The sequence below is a fragment of the Panulirus ornatus genome, chromosome 19, assembly GCF_036320965.1.
Source record: "Panulirus ornatus isolate Po-2019 chromosome 19, ASM3632096v1, whole genome shotgun sequence".
Lineage (NCBI taxonomy): Eukaryota > Metazoa > Arthropoda > Malacostraca > Decapoda > Palinuridae > Panulirus > Panulirus ornatus.
This window is the reverse complement of record NC_092242.1, coordinates 62,810,097-62,832,738: the sequence shown is the minus strand read 5'-3', so window position 1 is coordinate 62,832,738 and position 22,642 is coordinate 62,810,097. Positions and strand designations below refer to the sequence as shown.

Sequence of the window (22,642 nt, the reverse complement as noted above, 5' to 3'; positions counted from 1 at the left end):
TTAATACCCAATTTGTCTAACTTTAAAATTGCCAAATATGGAGCAGTTACTCAATTGTACTGAATATTCTGCTAATATGAGCTAGATATCAATATAAAGTTACCACTCTTATATCCACCAAACACTGCAAATGTTGAGTATAAACATACTTCATTTAAATCTTTGAAAAAAAAAAGTAGGGGGGGGGATCCAGGAAGAACAGAGAACTATTGACCACAATATATGTGAATAACCTTGCATTATGTATCAGAGAAACCACATTAGCTTTGATTCTCTCCCACCAAGTGACCATAACAGGCTGACCTTAGGGACTACAGGGGGTCATAACTTATTAAAGACAAACTAAACAGGCTGATATTAGAGGGATCAATGTCTGCTACACTACCAGTCTGAATTTTGGAAATTAGGTACAGCTTAAAAAGCATGCAAAACCAGCAACAAAAAAGCAATACATCACCATCATCATGTAGTTGAGTCACTATGACAAAATTGTTTTTTACAAATACTGTCTAATGATAAAGGAAAGATAGTATCCTGTTTAACCCAAACTGGTAAAAGCAACTAAGCAACAGCACATAAGTACAAGCTTTGTCATCTATCACCTCAAACATCCATAAAAATTTTATTTGTCTGGAATATGTTCCCTTTTCCTTCTTCCTGAATCAGAACACACACACACACACACACACACACACACACACACACACACACACACACACATACACACACACACACACATACACACACACACACACACACACACACATATCTATGTGTATCTTCTTCAGCTGGCAATTTAAACCACAGTCTTATCAAAGAAATTTTCATTTCAGAGGAGCCCATCCTATCCCTGTTACTGAATGTAGCCTGGATGTGGAGAGGGAGCTAGAGACAGAGTGTGAATGAATGTGGCCTTTTTTATCTGTTTTCTTGGCGCTACCTCGCTGAAGCAGGTGATAGTGATGCTGTTTCCTGTGGGGCGGGGTAGTGCCAAGGATGGATGAAGGCATTATGCATGCCAGCTATAAATGGTGATCAAATAAGGAAAAAAATAAATATATGTATATAAATATATATATATTTTTTTTTTTTTTGCTTTGTCACTGTCTCCCGCGTTTGCGAGGTAGCGCAAGGAAGCAGACGAAAGAAATGGCCCAACCCACCCCCATACACATGTATATACAAACGTCCACACACGCAAAATATACATACCTACACAGCTTTCCATGGTTTACCCCAGATGCTTCACATGCCCCGATTCAATCCACTGACAGCACGTCAACCCCGGTATACCACATCGCTCCAATTCACTCTATTCCTTGCCCTCCTTTCACCCTCCTGCATGTTCAGGCCCCTGATCACACAAAATCTTTTTCACTCCATCTTTCCTCTCCAATTTGGTCTCCCTCTTCTCCTCGTTCCCTCCACCTCCGACACATATATCCTCTTGGTCAATCTTTCCTCACTCATTCTCTCCATGTGCCCAAACCATTTCAAAACACCCTCTTCTGCTCTCTCAACCACGCTCTTTTTATTTCCACACATCTCTCTTACCCTTACGTTACTTACTCGATCAAACCACCTCACACCACACATTGTCCTCAAACGTCTCATTTCCAGCACATCCATCCTCCTGCGCACAACTCTATCCATATATATTTATTTATTTCATTAAATAAATTATATATATGTTAGGGAGGTAAATGCAAGAGTTTTGGAAAGAGGGGCAAGTATGAAGTCTGTTGGGGATGAGAGGGCTTGGGAAGTGAGTCAGTTGTTGTTCGCTGATGATACAGCGCTGGTGGCTGATTCATGTGAAAAACTGCAGAAGCTGGTGACTGAGTTTGGTAAAGTGTGTGAAAGAAGAAAGTTAAGAGTAAATGTGAATAAGAGCAAGGTTATTAGGTACAGTAGGGTTGAGGGTCAAGTCAATTGGGAGGTAAGTTTGAATGGAGAAAAACTGGAGGAAGTAAAGTGTTTTAGATATCTGGGAGTGGATCTGGCAGCGGATGGAACCATGGAAGCGGAAGTGGATCTTAGGGTGGGGGAGGGGGTGAAAATCATGGGAGCCTTGAAGAATGTGTGGAAGTGGAGAACAGTATCTCGGAAAACAAAAATGGGTATGTTTGAAGGAATAGTGGTTCCAACAATGTTGTATGGTTGCGAGGCGTGGGCTATGGATAGAGTTGTGCGCAGGAGGATGGATGTGCTGGAAATGAGATGTTTGAGGACAATGTGTGGTGTGAGGTGGTTTGATCGAGTAAGTAACGTAAGGGTAAGAGAGATGTGTGGAAATAAAAAGAGCGTGGTTGAGAGAGCAGAAGAGGGTGTTTTGAAATGGTTTGGGCACATGGAGAGAATGAGTAGGGTAAGATTGACCAAGAGGATATATGTGTCGGAGGTGGAGGGAACGAGAAGTGGGAGACCAAATTGGAGGTGGAAAGATGGTGTGAAAAAGATTTTGTGTGATCGGGGCCTGAACATGCAGGAGGGTGAAAGGAGGGCAAGGAATAGAGTGAATTGGATCGATGTGGTATACCGAGGTTGACGTGCTGTCAGTGTATTGAATCAGGGCATGTGAAGCGTCTGGGGTAAACCATGGAAAGCTGTGTAGGTATGTATATTTGCGTGTGTGGACATATGTATATACATGTGTATGGGGGTGGGTTGGGCCATTTCTTTCGTCTGTTTCCTTGCGTTACCTCGCAAACGCGGGAGACAGCGACAAAGCAAAAAAAAATAAAATATATATATATATATATATATATATATATATATATATATATATTTTTTTTTTTTTTTTTCATACGATTCGCCATTTCCCGCACTTGCGAGGTAGCGCTAAGAACAGAGGACTGGGCCTTAGAGGGAAAATCCTCACCTGGCCCCCTTCTCTGATCCTTCTTTTGGAAAATTAAAAAAAAAAAAAAAAAAAAAAAAAAAAAAACGAGAGGGGAGGATTTCCAGCCACCCGCTCCCTCCCCATTTAGTCGCCTTCTACGACACGCAGGGAATACGTGGGAAGTATTCTTTCTCCCCTATCCCCAGGGATATATATATATATATATATATATATATATATATATATATATATATATATATATATATATATATATATATATATATGCAGGAGGATGGATGTGCTGGAAATGAGATGCCTGAGGACAACGTATGGTGTGAGGTGGCTTGATCGAGCGAGTAACGCAAGGGCAAGAGAGATGTGTGGAAACAAAAAGAGCGCGGTTGAGAGAGCAGAAGAGGGCGCCCCGAAGTGGCTTGGGCACACGGAGAGAATGAGTAAGGAAAGATTATATATATATATATATATATATATATATATATATATATATATATATATATATATGAAATGGATGGAGACAGTCAAATTCACATGCATGAATGAAATTGTGATTTGCACTGTGCACATTTATGTATAAAAATACACAAACATACATGCAGCTTTCACAGGTTTTGTCAGTTCTTTCACTCATCCTTGTTTTTGCTTTTTCGTATCATCTTATCTGGTGTTTTCTTACTGTAGCATTTCACTTACCTACGTTTGTTAAACCAACGTATTGCTTTTTTCGTATCTGATGTTTCCTTACTGTAGCATCTCTTTCACCTACATTTGTTCATACCAGCTTATTAGTCAATCTGCATGTTGTAAAAATATCTTTTCACAGCTGCTCAGTATGTTTGAAGTTTGCCATACATCCTGCTTTTTTTACTAAAACATATTCTCTCTCTCTCTCTCTCTCTCTCTCTCTCTCTCTCTCTCTCTCTCTCTCTCTCTCTCTCTCTCTCTCTCTCCATCTCTTTACACATCAAGACTAGAGCCACTGGAGTGTGGTAGTAACCACAGGAGGCAAGCTGAATCATGCTGGACTGGACTGCTTAATGCACATTCTCACAGCCATAGCCATATCTATTGGAAGGGAATATGGAGTAGGTAGTGGAATTGAAAACTTGTAATACTGGTAAATGGATTAATCGGAGGCTGGGTAATAAGCAGATGGGAAGGTAAACTTGTAATGTTGGTCAACAGGAACTGTTTGGAAGTAGGTTAACAGGTAAACTTATTAATGAAGAGCACTTTTTGGCATGAGTTACTAAGGACCACTCATGATGATAGTTCATGGAAGACAGAGTTTGTAGAATTAGATAAAGGGTAATCTTTATGGCTACAGGATGAAAAGGCATAAATGTAGCTGGTTAAAGAAAACTCTCCTACTTTCAGTGGAAAATCTTTGACCATTGTGGACCTTTAAAAATAATGGGAGGAAAGTTTCTTGACAAGTCTGAGACTAGGAAAGAGACCTAGGAAAAGAAGGTGACCTAGAAAACTAAAGACCTGCAGGAGTGGGATGATCTAGAGTTGACAAAGGTGAACTATAAAAAGAATGAACTGGAAGAAAGAGGGATAATCTACGAAAAGAGAGGCCTGATAAATATTGTGTGAAGTAGAAAAGAAGGGATAATATGGAAAGACTGGACATAAGAGGTATGACAAGGAGAAAATAGGAACAATGACCTCAGAGAAAAAACAGAATACCTGGGGAAAAGGGGAAAAGCTACCATGGGTAAAACGGGATGACTTAAGTGAGAACTGGGAACCTGAAAGATGTAATCTGGAAGCAAGGAAATAGTACCTCAGAAAGGAGACTAATGTGGAGGACAGAGTCTTACTCAGAAATGACTTGGGAGAGACAAGGTGACCTAAGACAGAACTGTAGCAACCAGGGAAATAAAGATACATAATAAGAGAAAGTGGGTAACCTGACAGATAACTGAGTCACTTTAGAATGAAGGCATGACATGGTAGACAGGGGTAAATTTAGAGAAAGAGTATCCTGGAAAGAACTGGAAACCTAGATATGATAGGATACCTTAAGACATAGTGTCCTGAGAGGAGGAGACATAACTTGAGAGAGAGATAGGTGACTTAATGAAGGGCTGACTACAAAGGGGAGGGGAAGTTAGGGGTAGGCATCATTACCTGCAGTCCCACCTCGGTCTCGGCCAGGTCTTCAGTATGAGGGTTGATGGAGGCCGTATCATGGTCTCCCTCAGTAGACAGGTCTAGGAGCTCCGGGTCCTCATGACCGGAGAGGTCTTCAAGACAGGACCCGGGACCTGGGTTGTCGTCGCCAGACCTGTCATCCTGGTGACACTCACGCCCTAACGCAGCAGCCACTACCTCATTCAGCCTGTCATACAGTGCACTGTTCTCCGGGAAGGGGTCCTGAGGAGTTTCCGAGAAGTGCTCCGGAAGGGTCTCCTGGCCACCTGCCCCACTGTGTGTGCTGTTACTGCTGTGAATGCTATTGTTACTGCTGTTACTGATACTGTCTGGTGCCTGTTGCTGATCTTGTGCTGTGTCCTGCTGTGCTTCATAAGACAGGTCGAGGTGGTGGTTGAGATGAGGGGATGCTGAGCTTACCTCATGCTGGGGAGTGCTGTGTTCCAGGTCATGCTCGACGCTCACGTCTGCTGGAGGACTGCTACGCTGATCTAGCGGTCTCAGCTGCTGGTCTGGACCACTGTTCTGCTGTTCCATGCCTTTGCTGCGATGTTCCACACCTGTGATGAGATGCTCTGTGCCATTACTGTGGTGTTCCCCAGGGTTGTTGTGGACGTCAGTGGAGTTGTGATGCTCTGAGCCACTACTGTGAAGTTCCAGGCCATTGTCATGGTGTTCTGGAGCACTGTTATGGAGGTCTGAATTTGGCTGTTGTTGCTGCTGCTCGCCACCCTCAGCTGTAGACTGGTCTTCATTATACTCAGCAGCAAGACGCAATCCCACATAACTGTTACCTTGTTGTCGCTTCAGGTGGTACTCTAAGTCAGGAAACTCGTCTCTCCGTCCACCTTGTTCTTTAAAGAATTCCTCTAAAACCTTTCTCGTTTCAGACATCTCATAAGAATAATCATACATGTCTGTGTCTACCGTATTGGGGTCAGGCTGTGCAGTGAGGCTCCCTGAGTATGAGGACGTGAGGGTGGATATGGCTATGACTGGTGGTGCTGGAGACACACTTTCTGCCTCTGAGCAAGAGTCAGGCCCTGGCACATCACTACTGGGGTCCTCATGGGGGGCCATCTCCCCCTCATCTCCCTGAGGCACACTGGCTTCACAGGGGGCTGATGCCAGGAGCTCACACGAGGCTTCCCTGGCAGCCTCTTCTTCTGCTAAGACTCGGCGCGGGAAGCCAGGTCGTGGAGGTCGAGGTGGTGGCAGGTGGTGTCCCCCCCGAGGGCTGTGGGTCCTGGGGGAGGGCCGGGGACCATATCGTCGTGGTGACCCTTCATACTCGGCGATGGGCACATTGCCAATTTTGGTGACCTTGTGCGTGGTAGATTCTTGAGTGGAGTCAGAGTCGGAAGGTGAGGTGGACCGCTCATAGGCGGCTAGGTAGCCATGGTCACCATGCTCGGCGGGGTCCACCGAGTGCTGGGCCGTGGGGGATGAGGGCGAGCCCGGCCGGTCATCCAGAGCCCGCACAGTTAGACCCCGGGCCACCCACTCCCCAATGTCATCAAAGACTACCTCGGAGGACCCCGCAAGCCGCGTTTCATACACAAGTGGGGACTCTCGAACAGAACAGCTACGGCTCCGTTCTTCACTGTCCCCAGGTGACTCGGGCCATTGTTGCTCCTGCTGTTGCCGCTCCTGCTGGTACTGCTGGTGCTGTGGCTGCTGACCCCGCCTTCGCTGTGACTCATCATGTCTTCGTCGTGCAGGCCGTGACCTGCTGTGACTAAACACTTCCCGCCCACCAGCAATCTCAATGCGTGAGTCTCTGAGTCGAAAGTGTTCCCGTCGTTGCGGTTGGTGTCGACTAGTTGGGGCTGGCGGTGGTGCCTCCTCATATGATGAATCCAGCACTGATGACCTCATGTACCTGTCATCATAGTCATCATACGCACTAACCACTGACACATCCATGTCCATGTCGACATCCTCGGCACTGCGCTCCATCTTGTTAGACTCTGAATGTGAGCCTGAGTGGGAGTCGGAGCTGGAGCCCGGGGTGGAGCCTGAGCGGGAGCCCGAGCCACTGTCCACAGACATACGCCCACTGCTCCCACTGTCACGATTCAACTTGGAGTTGTCGTATATCCTGGGCAGGTCCCCAGTGTTGTGCTGGGGGTCGTAGTTGTCGTTGTCGTCAGAGTCGAGGACACAGTTGAGGTTGACGTCGGAGCGGCGGGCGTCAGTGGGCGTGGTGGTGGGCGTGTGGGTGGCGGAGCGAGGCCGGCACTTGGGGAACAGACGGCTGATCTCCGAGTCCGACCCCTCCACGGCCTCCAGCGGCTCCCCCATGACGCAACTCCTCACCAACCTGCAGAACCAGACAAAGTTAGTTACTACACTATCTCTAACATTCATAATGCTTCTTTACACTAAGCTACCGTCAAAATCAGACAACATTAGTCACTGTACCACTACACACCTCTACCACTCATAATACCTCAATGCACACCACCTTACAGCTACTATTGCCATTTATAGTAAGCCACTACCACCAGCATCAACACAACCCAACAATCCTCCAGGAAGAAGCAGTGATATTCATCATATCAACTCTACCACTTGTGGTGTTTTCTGCACAACACTATATGCCCAGTAATAACATCCATATCACACCACTACCACCAATATCAACACAATCTTATCATCTCCAGGACTAACCAAAGGTACTGCACTACAGCACTCCATAATACATTTCACTAAGTACCACACATTTTACTGCCATATCACATCACATTATTGTAATAGCCTTGACTAAATTTTATTCCCAGTCTCCTAAGGGCAATACCAGTTGCAACATGCTGTCGTCACCTTCTTTCTATGCCAATTTATAGATTTAATGACATTCCATGAAATCTATTGCTTCTGCTTTTGAGTATCTAGTAAATTTTTGCTTATCATATCAAACACTAAATCTCTGAATTTGTTATTTGCGAGTAAAGGTAAGCCATTGCACCTCCTCAAGAAAGTAATTAGCCATATTTTCCCTTCTATTCTTTAATTCTTTTGCTACAATTTTTTTCTTTTGCTTCCCCATGCATTCCAAAAATAATTTTCTTCACTGAATGTTTTTCATAAAAAAGGAGGGATACATTATAGATTTTTGGCAATTTTAACCATACTGCATTCATATGTCCACTAGATAACTGAAACATGATATTTGGTTATTCTTACCAATTTCAGCTGAGTGCAATGAAACTGATTGTTTGTGGCTCTGTAAATCTAAAAATTTGCAATTTTCCTTTTTCTGTGGCTTCAAGGTTTTTATATTCTCATATCTGAGAACTTCTAAGTATATATTTAAGTTAAAAGAAATTACTTATTCTTCACTGGACTGCTAATCATTTTCGGACACCTCCCTCATATAAGCCATGTAAAAAAAAGGCTAATGTCATTGGCAGGAGAAACTGTTCACACTACATAGAATCTGAAGGGCCTCTAAAATCTTATGAGAACTCTCCATACACCAGGCAACAGCCACCTTCATGCAAAGAAAACAGGGCGCTATTTTCAAAAATAATAAAACAATCCATTCATGTTGTTGCTCTGAAGCACACAGGAAATGTTCCTTCACTGTTTATGACTCAGTATACATTTAATCTGATTTCATCTTGACATCATATATAGTTAGACGAAATTACAAGTTCTTTTCTTAACACAGACACCCTCATTGTTGATGTGAGCAAAACACACTGACCAGGACACAGCCTAATCATATCCACAATTATCATCATTACAAAAAAATCATAATACTTACAATCTAACAACTGATTACTAAATGGTTTAATTTCTGTCTGGCTAACAATAAGTTAATCTTACACAACAAATCATAGAAAAATTCACTTCTCCATGAACTCACTAGGAATCTTATGATGTAACTTCCACTTACATCACATAAATGCATATAAAAGTGAACCAGAAAAGGCTTAAAAAAATGACTGTCATCAACGAATACACTGAGATTCAATTACCTGTTGGAAGAGCCAGTAAAAATAATTGTACGATGGTGGGAGCACACCACAATGTCAACACAATTCTGCTCATGAGCCTCTTTTCTCTCCTGAGGTATAGCTCAATATCATTCCCAGGTAAAGTTTAACTGAATTAATTCAATCAAAAATACTTTCTATTTTCTGGCAAGGACTCTTTCAGTACAAGCTCCTTGACAGATATCAAAAGCACATGTGCAGAACTAAATTATCAGTTTTTGTAGAAGCCAGGTACTTTGTAATGTATTTTTGAGAATAATAGCTGTATCTTTTATGAACATCATTAAACAAAAGACATGCTCAGAATTCACAGAATTCTGTTCTTTCAAGGGATACACTGATTATTCAGTTAATAAAAAATCGGAATGCAATTGATGAGGCGGAAAGAAGGAGCGTTTAGAATTCCAACCTATGATTGTCTTGGGTAAAGTTTCAAGGCCTGGACAGGGCAGCCGCCTTCCAGACAATTGAGGTAATAAAATCGCATCTGAGACTGGTCAATAAATGGTTGCCTGGCTTATATATTTGTATAGACATACATACTGTATGTCAATGCAAAACGCTCTCATTATGATTTATGCATTGACATACATACTGTATGTCAATGCAAAACGCTCTCATTATGATTTATGCATATCAAATAATAGGTATTCTACAATGGCCTTGTAAACAACATACTGATGTAAACTACACCATGAGAACCAAAACATCTGGAGTACATACACTAAAATACTCTGGAGCAAGAGCAACTAGCCTGAAGACCAATTCTGATGAAGGAAAACATCTGAAGGGCAAGTATACTTAGCATGGAGACCTACAATAAACATATATACCATGTAGACTTCAAGATATAAGTCAACACCAAATAAATATAGCTTGAATGTAATGATAAAAGCTAAACTAAACACCAGTGCATGTATAGTGTGAACTGAAGTGAAAAACATTCTCTAGCTATATTAGCTTGTAGAATAAAGCAGGTAAACCAAAAAAATCCTATGCAGCATGTAAAACTAGGATGTATACTACAGTTCAAATTCACCTCAACAATATCTGCAACTTTGAGGCAAACTACACCTAAGCTGTATCTCGACAACATTACTAAACAGTAGACTGCAGCTTAGATTTTTCTCTGCCAATATGTAAAACTTGGACGTGCACTATGTCGGGTTTACCTCAACAACTAGAATACTGACAACTGCTTAGGTTTACCTTTGCAGCCTGTACAGCCTGAGTGTACTCTACAGCATGTGAAACCATAAAATGTGTGCACTACAACCTAAGGTTTTACCTTCTTGCATGTACACTCATGGTCTAAACTACACCTTGCAGATTTACACTGACAACACATGCAATTACAGTGAAAGTGTACTGAAACTCGAAGGGTTTACAAGCCTATCCACATGTTCTAAGCCAAGACACTTGTTTCCTACAACCATCAATTACCACAAGGGCTGTATATCATTGGTGCACAAACACACACCATCCCTAACCTGTCATCAGAGTCCTACCTAGAGGAATAGTCAAGGAGACCAACAGTCCTCAACCAAATATTAGAAATGCATTCATGTTCATTGATAAGGAATTACTCAGCAAACTGTTCACGTCTTACATAAGGCCAAAACTAAAATATTCTTCTCAAGTTCAGTTACTGCACCTAAAGAAGCACAAAGAGCTAATAGAGAAGGTCCAGAGGCAACAAAGATGGCAAGAGAATTATGAACACTGAGTTATAGGGAAAGGCTAGAGGCCTTAAATTTGTCCACCATGGAAGAGAGAAGAGTTAGGGGTGACCTGATCAAAATCACTAACTCTGTAACAGCTCGAAGATGCAGACAGTGAACAGTTCTTCGAAAGATACAAGGATGGAACAACCAAAGGTCATAACATGAAATTAAACAAGAAACTTGTCAGAAAGAATGTACAGAAGTACTTTCAAAGTATAAGAATGGTACATAACTGTTATAAAATGGTGAATGTGGACAGCATATAAAAGTTTAAAAAGCTGTACAACAGCAGAGAAATTTCAAGGGATGGGGCCCCAATGAGTGTAAAATCCCCTTCCCATACAGTACAATTAGGTAATTACACACACACATACACATGACCATGCGTCAGCATGGTCCCGGGGGGTTGTACCAGCAGGGGTTCGAATCGTGGACGCGGCAGTCAGCCCACATCAAACCCAAGTGTTCATCCTTCTTTCGAGGTTGCTCGATGAATGAATAGCTGGCTTAGGCTGGTGTGTGTGTGTGTGTGTGTGTGTATGCATCTCAGTAAAGACATGGTATATATATATACAATGTTAGGAGACGGAGCAACACGAGTGCAAGACTCTCTCTCCATTACACACACACACACACACACACACACACACATACAGAGGACAGGAACAGCATCATCAAACACCTATGGCTAGGAATGGACAAAGCTAATGAGCGAAGCCACTGGGGACGTTTCTAACGTTAACCCAGTCTTGAGCCTGGCCCGTGAGACGCAGGTGTTGCGTCTCCTTCATGTGCGTGCGTGTGTGTGTGTTTGTTTGTTGGGGGGGGGGGGGGGGGGTTGCATTCTTAATCATCAACCGTGCAAGGTTGAAATGGCAGACGAAAACAAGGACTGATATCCAAGACACGCTACTCCCGCCTCCGTCCAGTCATCAAACGGTGGAACTACCGTCTGGACTATGTGATAAAAAGTGTATTAAGGTGCGTTACGGAAGGGCTGAAAAGTGTAAAATGCATTTATGGAAGAGATACGCGTAAAGTGCCTTATCAGAAATAAGTGTGAAGTGCGTTATGGGAGACATAAGTATGTAAAGTGCGTGCTGAGTGCTCAGGCAGGACAAGTGTTTTTTCTGCAGGTAATGTGAAACAAGTGAAGCACTCAGCGGGTCATGACCGAAGCGCAGGGAAAACGTGCGCATCATAAAAGTCAACAACGCTGATCATTAAAATGGCGAAGGCAAGGGTGAGAGAGAGAGAGAGAGAGAGAGAGAGAGAGAGAGAGAGAGAGAGAGAGAGAGAGAGAGAGAGAGAGAGAGAGAGAGAGAGAGCATGATAGATAATTATAATTCTAGAGCCATGCTGGGGGGGGGGGTGAAGTATATATTACCTAGCCCTCCCCACAACACGCTCTATAGCCATTTAAAACTGAGGCGCCAGAGAGAGAGAGAGAGAGAGAGAGAGAGAGAGAGAGAGAGAGAGAGAGAGAGAGAGAGAGAGAGAGAGACGGGTGCGCGCTTTGCGGGAAGTGCCGTGTGGGGAGCAATACAATACCATCCCCGCGGTGCGTTGAGGCTAGTCGAGCTTGGTAACACCCAGGCCTCCCGACGCTAACGGCACGGCGGACCGGCGGCGGGCGCTTGGCTCTGCGCACCCTCTTCTCCCAACTCCCTGTAAACAGCAATGGCTCCTAAGTTTCCAAATGAGACAGACAGGACACTCGACACATAAATCCATTTCTTCTACATAATCTGATACCTACCCACGTTCACCACTGACCACGTACAACGTGTCTTTAAATAATGTTACCATATAATATTATACTCGTTCATTTCTCGTGGGGAAGAAAAGGAAAAAAAAGGAGGAGGAATATATCAATGAATCGCCACATAAACGTAACGAAAGCTCTTGATGTTGTTGTAGTGGTGACAGTGTACCCAATCGACAACCTCAGCCAACACTGTTGTAGGGAGTTAAAGGGAAGGAGATGTAATACAAACGGTGGGCCTTTGTTTTCTTCCTTTGCTCGATGAGTTACATACAGAACGCTGGGATAAAGTGCCACCATAATACCAGATGGAAATACTCTCAAGACATTTACAACTCGGTTGGACAAATACTTTAATGACAATCACCGATGAACAACCCTTTTCAAAAATGACAATGTATTATTACACGTACGTCAATCTTTCATCTAGTCATGTTAGCCTAGTAAGACCCTCTTCCCCTGAGCAGACAGGCTGCTGTAACTAGATCAGAGTCTGTTTTTCAAACCTCCTTTCCTGTGAAAATTTCCACGTCAGTGTATTATTGTCTCTACGCTCCAACGCTGTTCTTCCGTAGCTGTTTTCCAGCCAGCTGATGTACCAAAAGGGTTGGTGGGTAGGGAGGAGCCTTCTGCTTTACTTGTCTGGTCTCCATCTATAGTGGTGAGTGGGGAGGTACCTTCTGCTGTACTATCATGTCTCCATATGTAATGGTGGGTGGGGAAGAGCCTTCTGCTTTACCGTCTCCATCTATGGTGGTGGTTGAAGAGGAGCCTTCGGCTTTACTATCCTGTCTCCATCTATAGTAGTGGATGGGGAGGAGCCTTCTGCTTTACTGTCCGGTCTCTATCTATTGTGGTGGTTGGGGGGAAAGCCCTATGCTTTACTGTCTCCATCTAAAGTGCTGAGTGGGGAGGAGCCTTCTGCATTACTATCCTGCCTCTAACTATATACACACAAGGACGTAGGGTCCTATTATTGCCCCCCCATACCCCACCCAGCAGATAATTCCGTAAAAGACCACCAGGTCTTCTCTTATCTGGCTCTCACACGGGCATTACCACTAGCGCAAGAAGTGCTGGGGAAGTGGGTGGCCGGCCACCTGTACGACCCTACCAGTTAACTCCCGCCACCACTCATTACCCCCGGCGACAATAACAACATTCCCTTCGTCTTAGTCTCCAAACCCACGAGAGAGAAGAAAAAAGACGATAAAAACTACACAACAGATACTCTTAAAGCCGACGGAACCTGGACCACAACAAGACTAGAAATGGAACAGTACCAATACTATGAAATCAGTTCCAGCCCTCCTAACACACACACACACACACACACACACACACACACACACACACACATTGCAATTTAAAGATAACCAAGTTTCCCCACATGAACGCGACGGCATCAACATAACTCTACCGTTCCTCTGGAGCTAACTTTATTGACGTCAATTTCCAGAACCAGTCTAGACGGTGCATGCCAGTGAGAGAGAGAGAGAGAGAGAGAGAGAGAGAGAGAGAGAGAGAGAGAGAGAGAGAGAGAGAGAGAGAGAGAGACCCCTTCTCCTCCCCCCCTCGCTCAGTCGTTTAGGGCTGCGGCTGTTGACGTGGGAGGCGCATCTCCATTTGCGGCACAGGAAAAAAAAAATATACATATATATATATACATATTAACCCACTTACAATCCGGGATAACATCTCCACTGACATCTCAGGGGAGAGAGGAAAACCAACTCCATGGTGATGACGTCAACAGTGGCAGTGAGGGGATACGGAAATCCGACTGTAATGCCAGGGAAAGGATCACTTGGTCTTGTGATGGCGGCTTGGGTGGTATTACTTGCTCCTGTGACGGCCTAGGAAGGATGACTCGGTCTTGTGTTGGTTGGCGGGAAGGAGGGAGGGAGATTTCCCTGGTCCTTATGGCTTAGGAGGGATTACCGAGCTCTTTGATAGCTGAAAGAGGGACTACTTTGGTCCTGTGTTGGCCAGGAAGGGATGAATTTGGTCTTGTGAAGGCTGGGCGGGGATTATTTTGGTCTTGCGGTGGCTGGGAGGGGATTACTCGGTCCTGCGGTGGCTGGGAGGGGATTACGCTGACCTGCCGTGGTTGGGAAGGGATTACTTGATCCTGCGGTGGCTGGGATGGGATTACTCTGTCCTACGGTGGCTGGGAAGGGATTACTCTATCTTGCCGTAGCTGGGCTGGGATTACTCTATCTTGACGTAGCTGGGATGGGATTACTCTTTCCTGCCGTAGCTGGGATGGGATTACTCTATCTTGACGTAGCTGGGATGGGATTACTCTTTCCTGCCGTAGCTGGGATGGGATTACTCTATCTTGCTGTAGCTGGGATGGGATTACTCTATCTTGTTGTAGCTGGGATGGGATTACTCTATCTTGTCGTAGCTGGGAGAGGGATAAATCAACTCTGTGAAGGCAAGGAACAGATCAATCATATATGTGTGTGGTGTCTAAACTCTACTGCAAAATGTTTCCAGGAAGGTCTTACGTTATGCCATGGTTTTAGGAAGCAAGAGGCGACTTACAGGCGACCAAAACAAGTGATATATATTGGTCCCAAGATGAGATATCATTAGGGTGGGAAAGCAACGAAACCAACTAAGGATTAATTAAACTGATCCTGCCCTCTACGAGTGGGGTCAGGCTGTGAGATAGACTGCAGCTTCTACAAGAATAATTTTTCCAATACAGTATAAAGCTATACACCTTTATTTTTTCATGGGGGGTTCTTAGGTATATACATTTTGCATTAGGACACATGGGTACGTGTGTAATTTTTCTATTACGGGATATATATATATATATATATATATATATATATATATATATATATATATATATATATATATATATATATATATAGTTTCACTGGGTTACATAGGTATATACAATTTCCATTAAGGTACGTAGGTATATACATTTTTCATTAGGGTACATATATATATATATACATTTTGTTATTAGGCTACATATGTTAATATATATTTTCATAAGGGATATATATATATATATATATATATATATATATATATATATATATATATATATATATATATATATATATATATATTTCATTGAAGTACATAGGTATATACATTTCTTCATCAGAGTTGATGGCTATTTGCATTTCTCCATTAGTGTACACTGCTCTGTACACTTTATTCATCTCTGGTAAACGGCAACAGACTTGGTAGAACAGAAATGACATAAAGAAACTGCAAATGACGTCTGCTTCACCACATGCACTGAGCAACAGACGCAAGATAACTAGCAACAGAAACAACATCTGCAGCAGCAGCCAGAACAGCAGCAGCAAAACGCAGCAGCAGCAGCGGAAGCAGCAGTAGTAGCAGCAGCGAGAACAGCAGCAGCAAACGCAGCAGCAGCAGCGGAAGCAGTAGTAGCAGCAGCGAGAACAGCAGCAGCAGCAGCAGCGGCAGCAGCAAGAACGGCAGCAGCAGCAGCAGCAGCGAGGACAACAGCAGCAGCAGCAGCAGCAGCAGCAGCGAGGACGGCAGCAGCAGCAGCAGCAGCAGCGAGGACAGCAGCATCAGCAGCAGCGAGGACGGCAGCAGCAGCCACAAGAGTACCACCACCTCCACCACCACAATCATGATCATCAAGTTAGCCACATGCAGACATGCCAGGTGGGGCTCCTCGCCCGCCACCACCACCCGCCACACCTGCCAGCACCAGGGACGACAACCACACACACAACACACCAGGAGGGAGGGAGGCTCAGCCACACGACACGTCACTACACAACCACAAGGAAGATTTGCACCTATATTTGTCACCTCTCTCTCTCTCTCTCTCTCTCTCTCTCTATGGGGTCAGTCAGTGGTGCTACCCACTACACCACGGAGGCCCGTGTGTGTGTGTGTGTGTGTATAAGTGCTCGTACCTCAGCACCTTCCACTTCCACAGCTCTTGACAACCAGCAAATGGTAATCGTGTAAACTCACTCCGCGAGGAAAGAGACCTCACCACCGTCGGCGAGGCACAGCTAGATGGGTATGGCTGACGGTGTGGAGTGGTCCCGACGGTGTGGAGTGGTCCCCGACGGTGTGGAGTGGTCCCCGACGGTGTGGAGTGGTCCCGACGGTGTGGAGTGGTCCCCGACGGTGTGGAGTGGTCCCCGACGGTGTGGAGTGGTCCCGACGGTGTGGAGTGGTCCCCCACGGTGTGGAGTGGTCCCGACGGTGTGGAGTGGTCCCGACGGTGAAGTGTACGGCGGATGCGAGGCGGTGGTGGGCCGTCGTGCGCCAGGAAGTACAAGAAGAGCAGGTGTCGTGTCGGGGGTAGGCCGTGCGCCAGGAAGTACAAGAAGAGCAGGTGTCGTGTCGGAAGTGGAAAAAAAAAAAAAAAGAGAAGTATCTGAGGACGATTTGTGGTGTGAGTTGAACGAGCAAAAACAAAGTACTGGGTACGAGAGAGTTGTAGTAGTAGTAAGAAAAGTACGTGTAAGAATGCTGAAGAGGGGGGAGATGATATGGTTCGAACATCTGGAGAGGATGAGTGAGGAGAGGTTGACTTGAGATGGTATATACAATGTCGGAAGTGTGGGAACGAGGAGAAGACGAGACAGCGAAAAGGACGTGAGAAAGGTTGGAGTTAAAGATACTTTGAGTGATCGGGGCCTAAACGTACAGGCGGATGTGAAGCGTGGCATGAGAAGAAAGAAATGGAACGATGAGGTATACGAGGGGCGACGGGCTATCACTGGACTTGAACCAGGGTATATGAGGTGGTCAGGGTAGACCATGGAAAGGTCTGTGGGACCTCGCTGTGGAATGCGAGGCTGTGGTCTCGGTGTATTACACATGACAGCTTGAGAATAGATATGAGAAAATGAGGCCGTTCTTCCGTCTGTTCCTGGCGCTACCTCAAGACGCGGGAAACGAGTAATAATGGAAAAAAAAAATACACGAACCAGAAAAGAATCCTGCTTCACGAACGACTGTCCCCACACGGCAATCCGAGTCTGCTTCATGAATTCCCACGAAACATCAGCGAAACCATGAGGAATACACAACCCCAACGAACGGCTACGAAATGTATATACGATACGGATGCGTTAGTAGACACCCACACAGGCCATAAACCTTGGCCTCTACAACCTCTACACCCAGGCGGTGTTCCCCTATAACACTGATGGTTTCTACAACACATATATAACGTAATCCAATCAATGGAGTGTCTATGGTTCAAGCGGTTTGGGTGCGGAATTACTGCTGGGGAAGGCAAGTTCCTGACCAATCAGCGCCAAGTTGAACGGTGGTGACGTCACTCGGACCAATCAGCGACTGGTAGGATTCATAATGACCCCCCCACCAATCACTGCCGGGAATAAAGGTGGCAAATGTCATTCGAGCCAATCAGCGACGGTAATGAGGCCCTATTCACAAATCGGTGTCGGCTATGACCGTCATTACGTCACTCGGACCAATCACGTCTGGGAAAAAAAAATGGAGGGGGGGGGGAGCAGCAACAGGAAGGGCGTGACGTCATTTTGGGCCAATCGGCGTCGGGGCAGGGCTGTGCAAGACGCGATGACGTCACTAGCCTCTCAACATTCATGGCTCGGGGAGTCCGAGACTAAGTGAATGATAATCACCATACGATCCACGCCCGCCCTAACGCTATCAACAAACGCCACGCCTTTACGTAACGGCGGAAGCGCCCGGCTATATAACGCAGCCCGTTAAAACCCAATTATACGCACGAGTGGCGCTAATCTATGGCGAGGGGAGGGGGAAGTCATGAGAAAATAACGCAATTGTATTAGTAATTGCGAGACATTACGATGGATAATACGACAGCGGGCTTCCATCATCATCGTCATTCTAATGGTTTTCACGGGACCCAACACCCGAACCCAAGCCTGCTTGTACACCAAAGCTCATTTGAAGTAAAGTATATGTCAGAGGAAAATATATACTTTTACACACACACACACACACACACACACACACACACACACACACACACTGACTGTTCCACGTCTTCTATCTCATTCTTGTGTGTCTCCTGACGATGTGATCATTACACGAAAGTGCACTTGGGAACGTGTTTCATTTTCCCCGTGGACTCATAGGAATATATATATATATATATATATATATATATATATATATATATATATATATATATATATATATATATATATATATATATATAACACTACGAATGGTGAGATAGCCATGAGGCGGGGGACTGGATGGGGATGGGGGGGAGGGAAAATCTTCACTCTAGAGACAATTCCTTCACACCAACCAACCCGATCCTCACTACCACCGTCCATTTCACTCTCTCCCACAGCTTTTATCCTCCGGTCCTTGCCTCGCTCTCTACCCTCCCATCCCCACTCTCCCATCACCCTCTCTCCCTTTGTCATCCCTCTCTCCTTTGTCGCCTACCCTCCACCCCACTCCCGTGAAGGGCGACTTCACCCCCACCCCTCACCAACAGAACCCCCTCACCACCACCTAAACCCCCTCACCACCACCTGAGAACCCCCTCACCACCACCACGTGAGCCCCCTCACCACTACCACCTGAACCCCCTCACCACCACCACCTGAGAACCTCCTCACCACCACCACCTAAACCCCCTCACCATCACCACCTGAACCCCCTCACCACCACCACCTGGTCCCAGACTGCATATGAAACACAAATTTCCAACTTAGGCAATAAACCTGCTGGGCTGTCTACTGGCCCACTGTTAATAAGAGAAACTTAAGACTCAAGTTTCAAGTTGAAGAAAAAAAAGCACCAGTGTTTACGAGCAAACTGCTGGAACTGTCGTGACGCAGAGGCCTAACTGCCCTTAACGATCATGACAAAATAAGAAGAAATGTAATAATGATCACATTACTGCTTACACTATGACTAATAATAATAATGATTACAATAATAATAATAATATAATAATAATAATAATAATAATAATAATAATAATAATAATAATAATAACAATGATAATAATAATAATAATAATGACTAATGATACTAATAATGATAATAATAATGATAATGATAATAATGATAATAATGATAATAATATACTAATAATAATAATAATAATAATAATAATAATAATAATAACAATAATAATAATAATAATAATAATAATAATAATAACAATAATAATAATAATAATAATAATAATAATAATAATAATAATAATAACAATAAACGCAACAGCAAAAAGTCATGACAAAAATACCAACGGAAGTTTTTTTTTTCTCCTCGAACACTGGTATCACCAGGGATGAACACCATGGGCGCGGTCATTACAAGACGAAGGTCAACACGAGAACTACTGGGACATGATGTGGATACAATGGCACTGTGGTATGTATTGCTTGGCTCTCTTCCACCACCTCCTCCCTCCTCACCTGCCAGTGTGGTGCCATCTAGTGCCAACACGTAACCCACACAGTCCCGCTCCCCCACTACCACGCGAGATAGACCTGTGAGCGGCCCGATAGATGGTGTAATTACTTACTTACTTACTTACTTACAAGTGCTTATTCCGGATTTTACCGGAAGCTAGCGCGTGGGGCTCACCGCAGCTTCGTAAATCTAGGGCAACGACGAACCGTCGCGTGAGCTGTGTGATGACGGGTATTATGTGTGTGTGTGTGTGTGTGTGTGTGTGTGTGTGTGTGTGTGTGTGTTTAAGTAAGACAATGGTAAGATCGTGTCTGTCTGTCTGTCTGTCGACTTCCCTGAAAGCCACCATGACTGGGCCACAGGAGTGAAACTTGACATCCACCCGAGCGCTGGTGAGAGAGAGAGAGAGAGAGAGAGAGAGAGAGAGAGAGAGAGAGAGAGAGAGAGAGAGAGAGAGAGAGAGAGAGAGAGAGAGAGACTATCACCTACCCAGAGACACACGTCGAACGGCAGTAACCCCCACACTAAAACTCTACGGGATCCGCCCATCACATTTACATACAAGACGACTGTTTAGTAGGTGTGTGTGTGTGTGTGTGTGTGTGTGTGTGTGTGTGTGTGTGTGTGTGTGTGTGTGTGTGTGTGTGTGTGGTTGGGTGAGTTGTGATGCATGTGATAAGCTCAACACCCGGAAAACAAAACATTGTGAATACACCCTCCCTGGCTAAACACAGGGTTCAATTCTTTATACATCAGTAAGAGATAGATGTACCTTGTGTGTGTGTGTGTGTGTGTGTGTGTGTGTGTGTGTGTGTGTGTGGGTGTGTGTGTGGTTGTCTCTTTATTCCGCGCGGGGACGGAGTTCTACACTCGTGGGCCCCCCGTCTCCTGAACCAACTTCATTATTATACAACTTTTAAAAGTTCTGGATGCCATCCGCGTTTACAGTATTCTCATTCATTTAATTAAATTCATCTATTCTTACTGTATAAAAGTATTTCTCTTTTTAACATTCTTTCTACAATCTTTTTTTAATTTCATGGTACGTCCCCTGGCTGCTCTAACCCCCCCACATTTTTCAAAGAACTCTTTTCCTTTCCTTTATATGTCATCCATTTGGTTTAAAAAACATAACGATTGTGATCAGGTCACCCCTCGTTCTTCTCTCTTCCACGGTGGGCAAATTCACGGCCTTTAAACCATTCCCTGTAACTCAGCTCCTTCAATTCGAAATCCTCTTTACTCCCCTCCTCTGCTCCTTCTCTTATCAGGTCTTTGCTCTTCTTCTTCTTCTTCTTCAGGTGCAGCGACCTACTATAAGAGGCATAACCCAGTTTTGGCCCTACGTAGGATATGAGCAGCTAGCTGGATGGTTCCTCAAGTGATGAAACTGAACACGATTCTCATCCTTGCCGTCAGACAGTCAGTTGGTCTCCTTAAATATTTTTCCCCCCTCACCTTAAGCTGGGACTCTGGCTACAGGTTGGAGGTACAGTGTCAACTCCCACGTCTCTCTCTCTCTCTCTCTCTCTCTCTCTCTCTCTCTCTCTCTCTCTCTCTCTCTCTCTCTCTCTCTCTCTCATATGCGGACTCCCAGCACTTCATTTCCCCCCCCCGGTAGATAACACCTGAGCCCTTCATTCCTTATGAAACAAGGTCTCTCATGACATTTCCTTGGGGTTGTGAATTTCGTCAGCCATGTCACACACTAACTCTGGGGTCTTTTAAGGTCCGCTCCTTGTAGGTGGAAACACTCCTTCTCGCTTCTCACGTCACATCGGAATCCCTTCATCCCATCAAGCTGCTCCTTAACTAACAATTGACTCCTGAATCTATGGAAAGGTTTTGGATTCTCCACCGGCCTTGTCCACAATTTCATTCTCAAAATGGTCTTCGTTCCTCCTCTCATATCTTGCTATACTCGCTCCTTGCTCTCTTTTATACCCTACTATATATATATCCTGGCTGGATGGAGTCCCAACTACATCTTCGTAACAACACGTCTGGAAATAACTTAGATATTTTAACCTCTCCTCTGTATTGAAGGATTGAGCAACCCAGGTTCATTCTCCTTCACTTGCAAAGTTCACAGAACCTTCCACTACAGGGTCCAGGTTTATGGCTAACGAACTCCACCTTCCAATTTCAGATGCCATACAATTTGTTGAGTTCTGCGTTGTTTCCACAAATATATCTCTTATCATTAAAGTCTCGTCTCATCACCGCTCTTCCAACATTCGCATATATCCTACAAACTCAAAAATTACAAGATAAAAACTTTTTCGAATGATGTATTTCATACGATATTTTCAAAAACCCATGTGTGTGTGTGTGTGTGTGTGTGTGTGGCAAGACACGGGCTAGTCTGGCGGGCGTCAGAACAAAGCCATAACTTGTCTGGACAAGTTGGAAGAACATGTGTGCCGGGAAGGGAAGGAGGGAGGGAGGGAGGGATGCCGGAAGGGCCTCAAGCTAACCCCCTCCTGTACCCGACCACCTCACATCAGGGGACCCAAGATCCTCCCTCCCTCCCTCTCCTTCTCTCTCTCTCTCTCTCTCTCTCTCTCTCTCTCTCTCTCTCTCTCTCTCTCTCTCTCTCTCTCTCTCTCACAACTTTCCCACTTCGGCCGGGCAAGATCTCCTACAGGGAAAATGCCATGGCGGGGGAAAAACAACCATCTTATTAAACTTGCCACCTTCAACAAGC

The 22,642-nt window shown here is 44.7% G+C and overlaps 1 protein-coding gene across 27 annotated transcripts in view; it reads right to left on the bottom strand.

Annotated features, from left to right (window-relative positions):
* Positions 1–22,642, bottom strand: part of LOC139755581 (uncharacterized) — an 887,125-nt gene that overhangs the window by 625,997 nt on the left and 238,486 nt on the right. For 24 of the 27 annotated variants that reach the window (XM_071674063.1, XM_071674071.1, XM_071674089.1 and 21 more), the window contains one exon: positions 4,997–7,343. In XM_071674063.1, coding sequence (XP_071530164.1) covers positions 4,997–7,324 — 2,328 coding nt within the window. In that variant the 5' untranslated portion in view covers positions 7,325–7,343. Of the gene's footprint in view, positions 1–4,996; positions 7,344–12,296; positions 12,414–22,642 lie in introns of all 27 variants that reach the window. The other 3 variants (XM_071674069.1, XM_071674065.1, XM_071674088.1) reach the window with 2 other exon arrangements.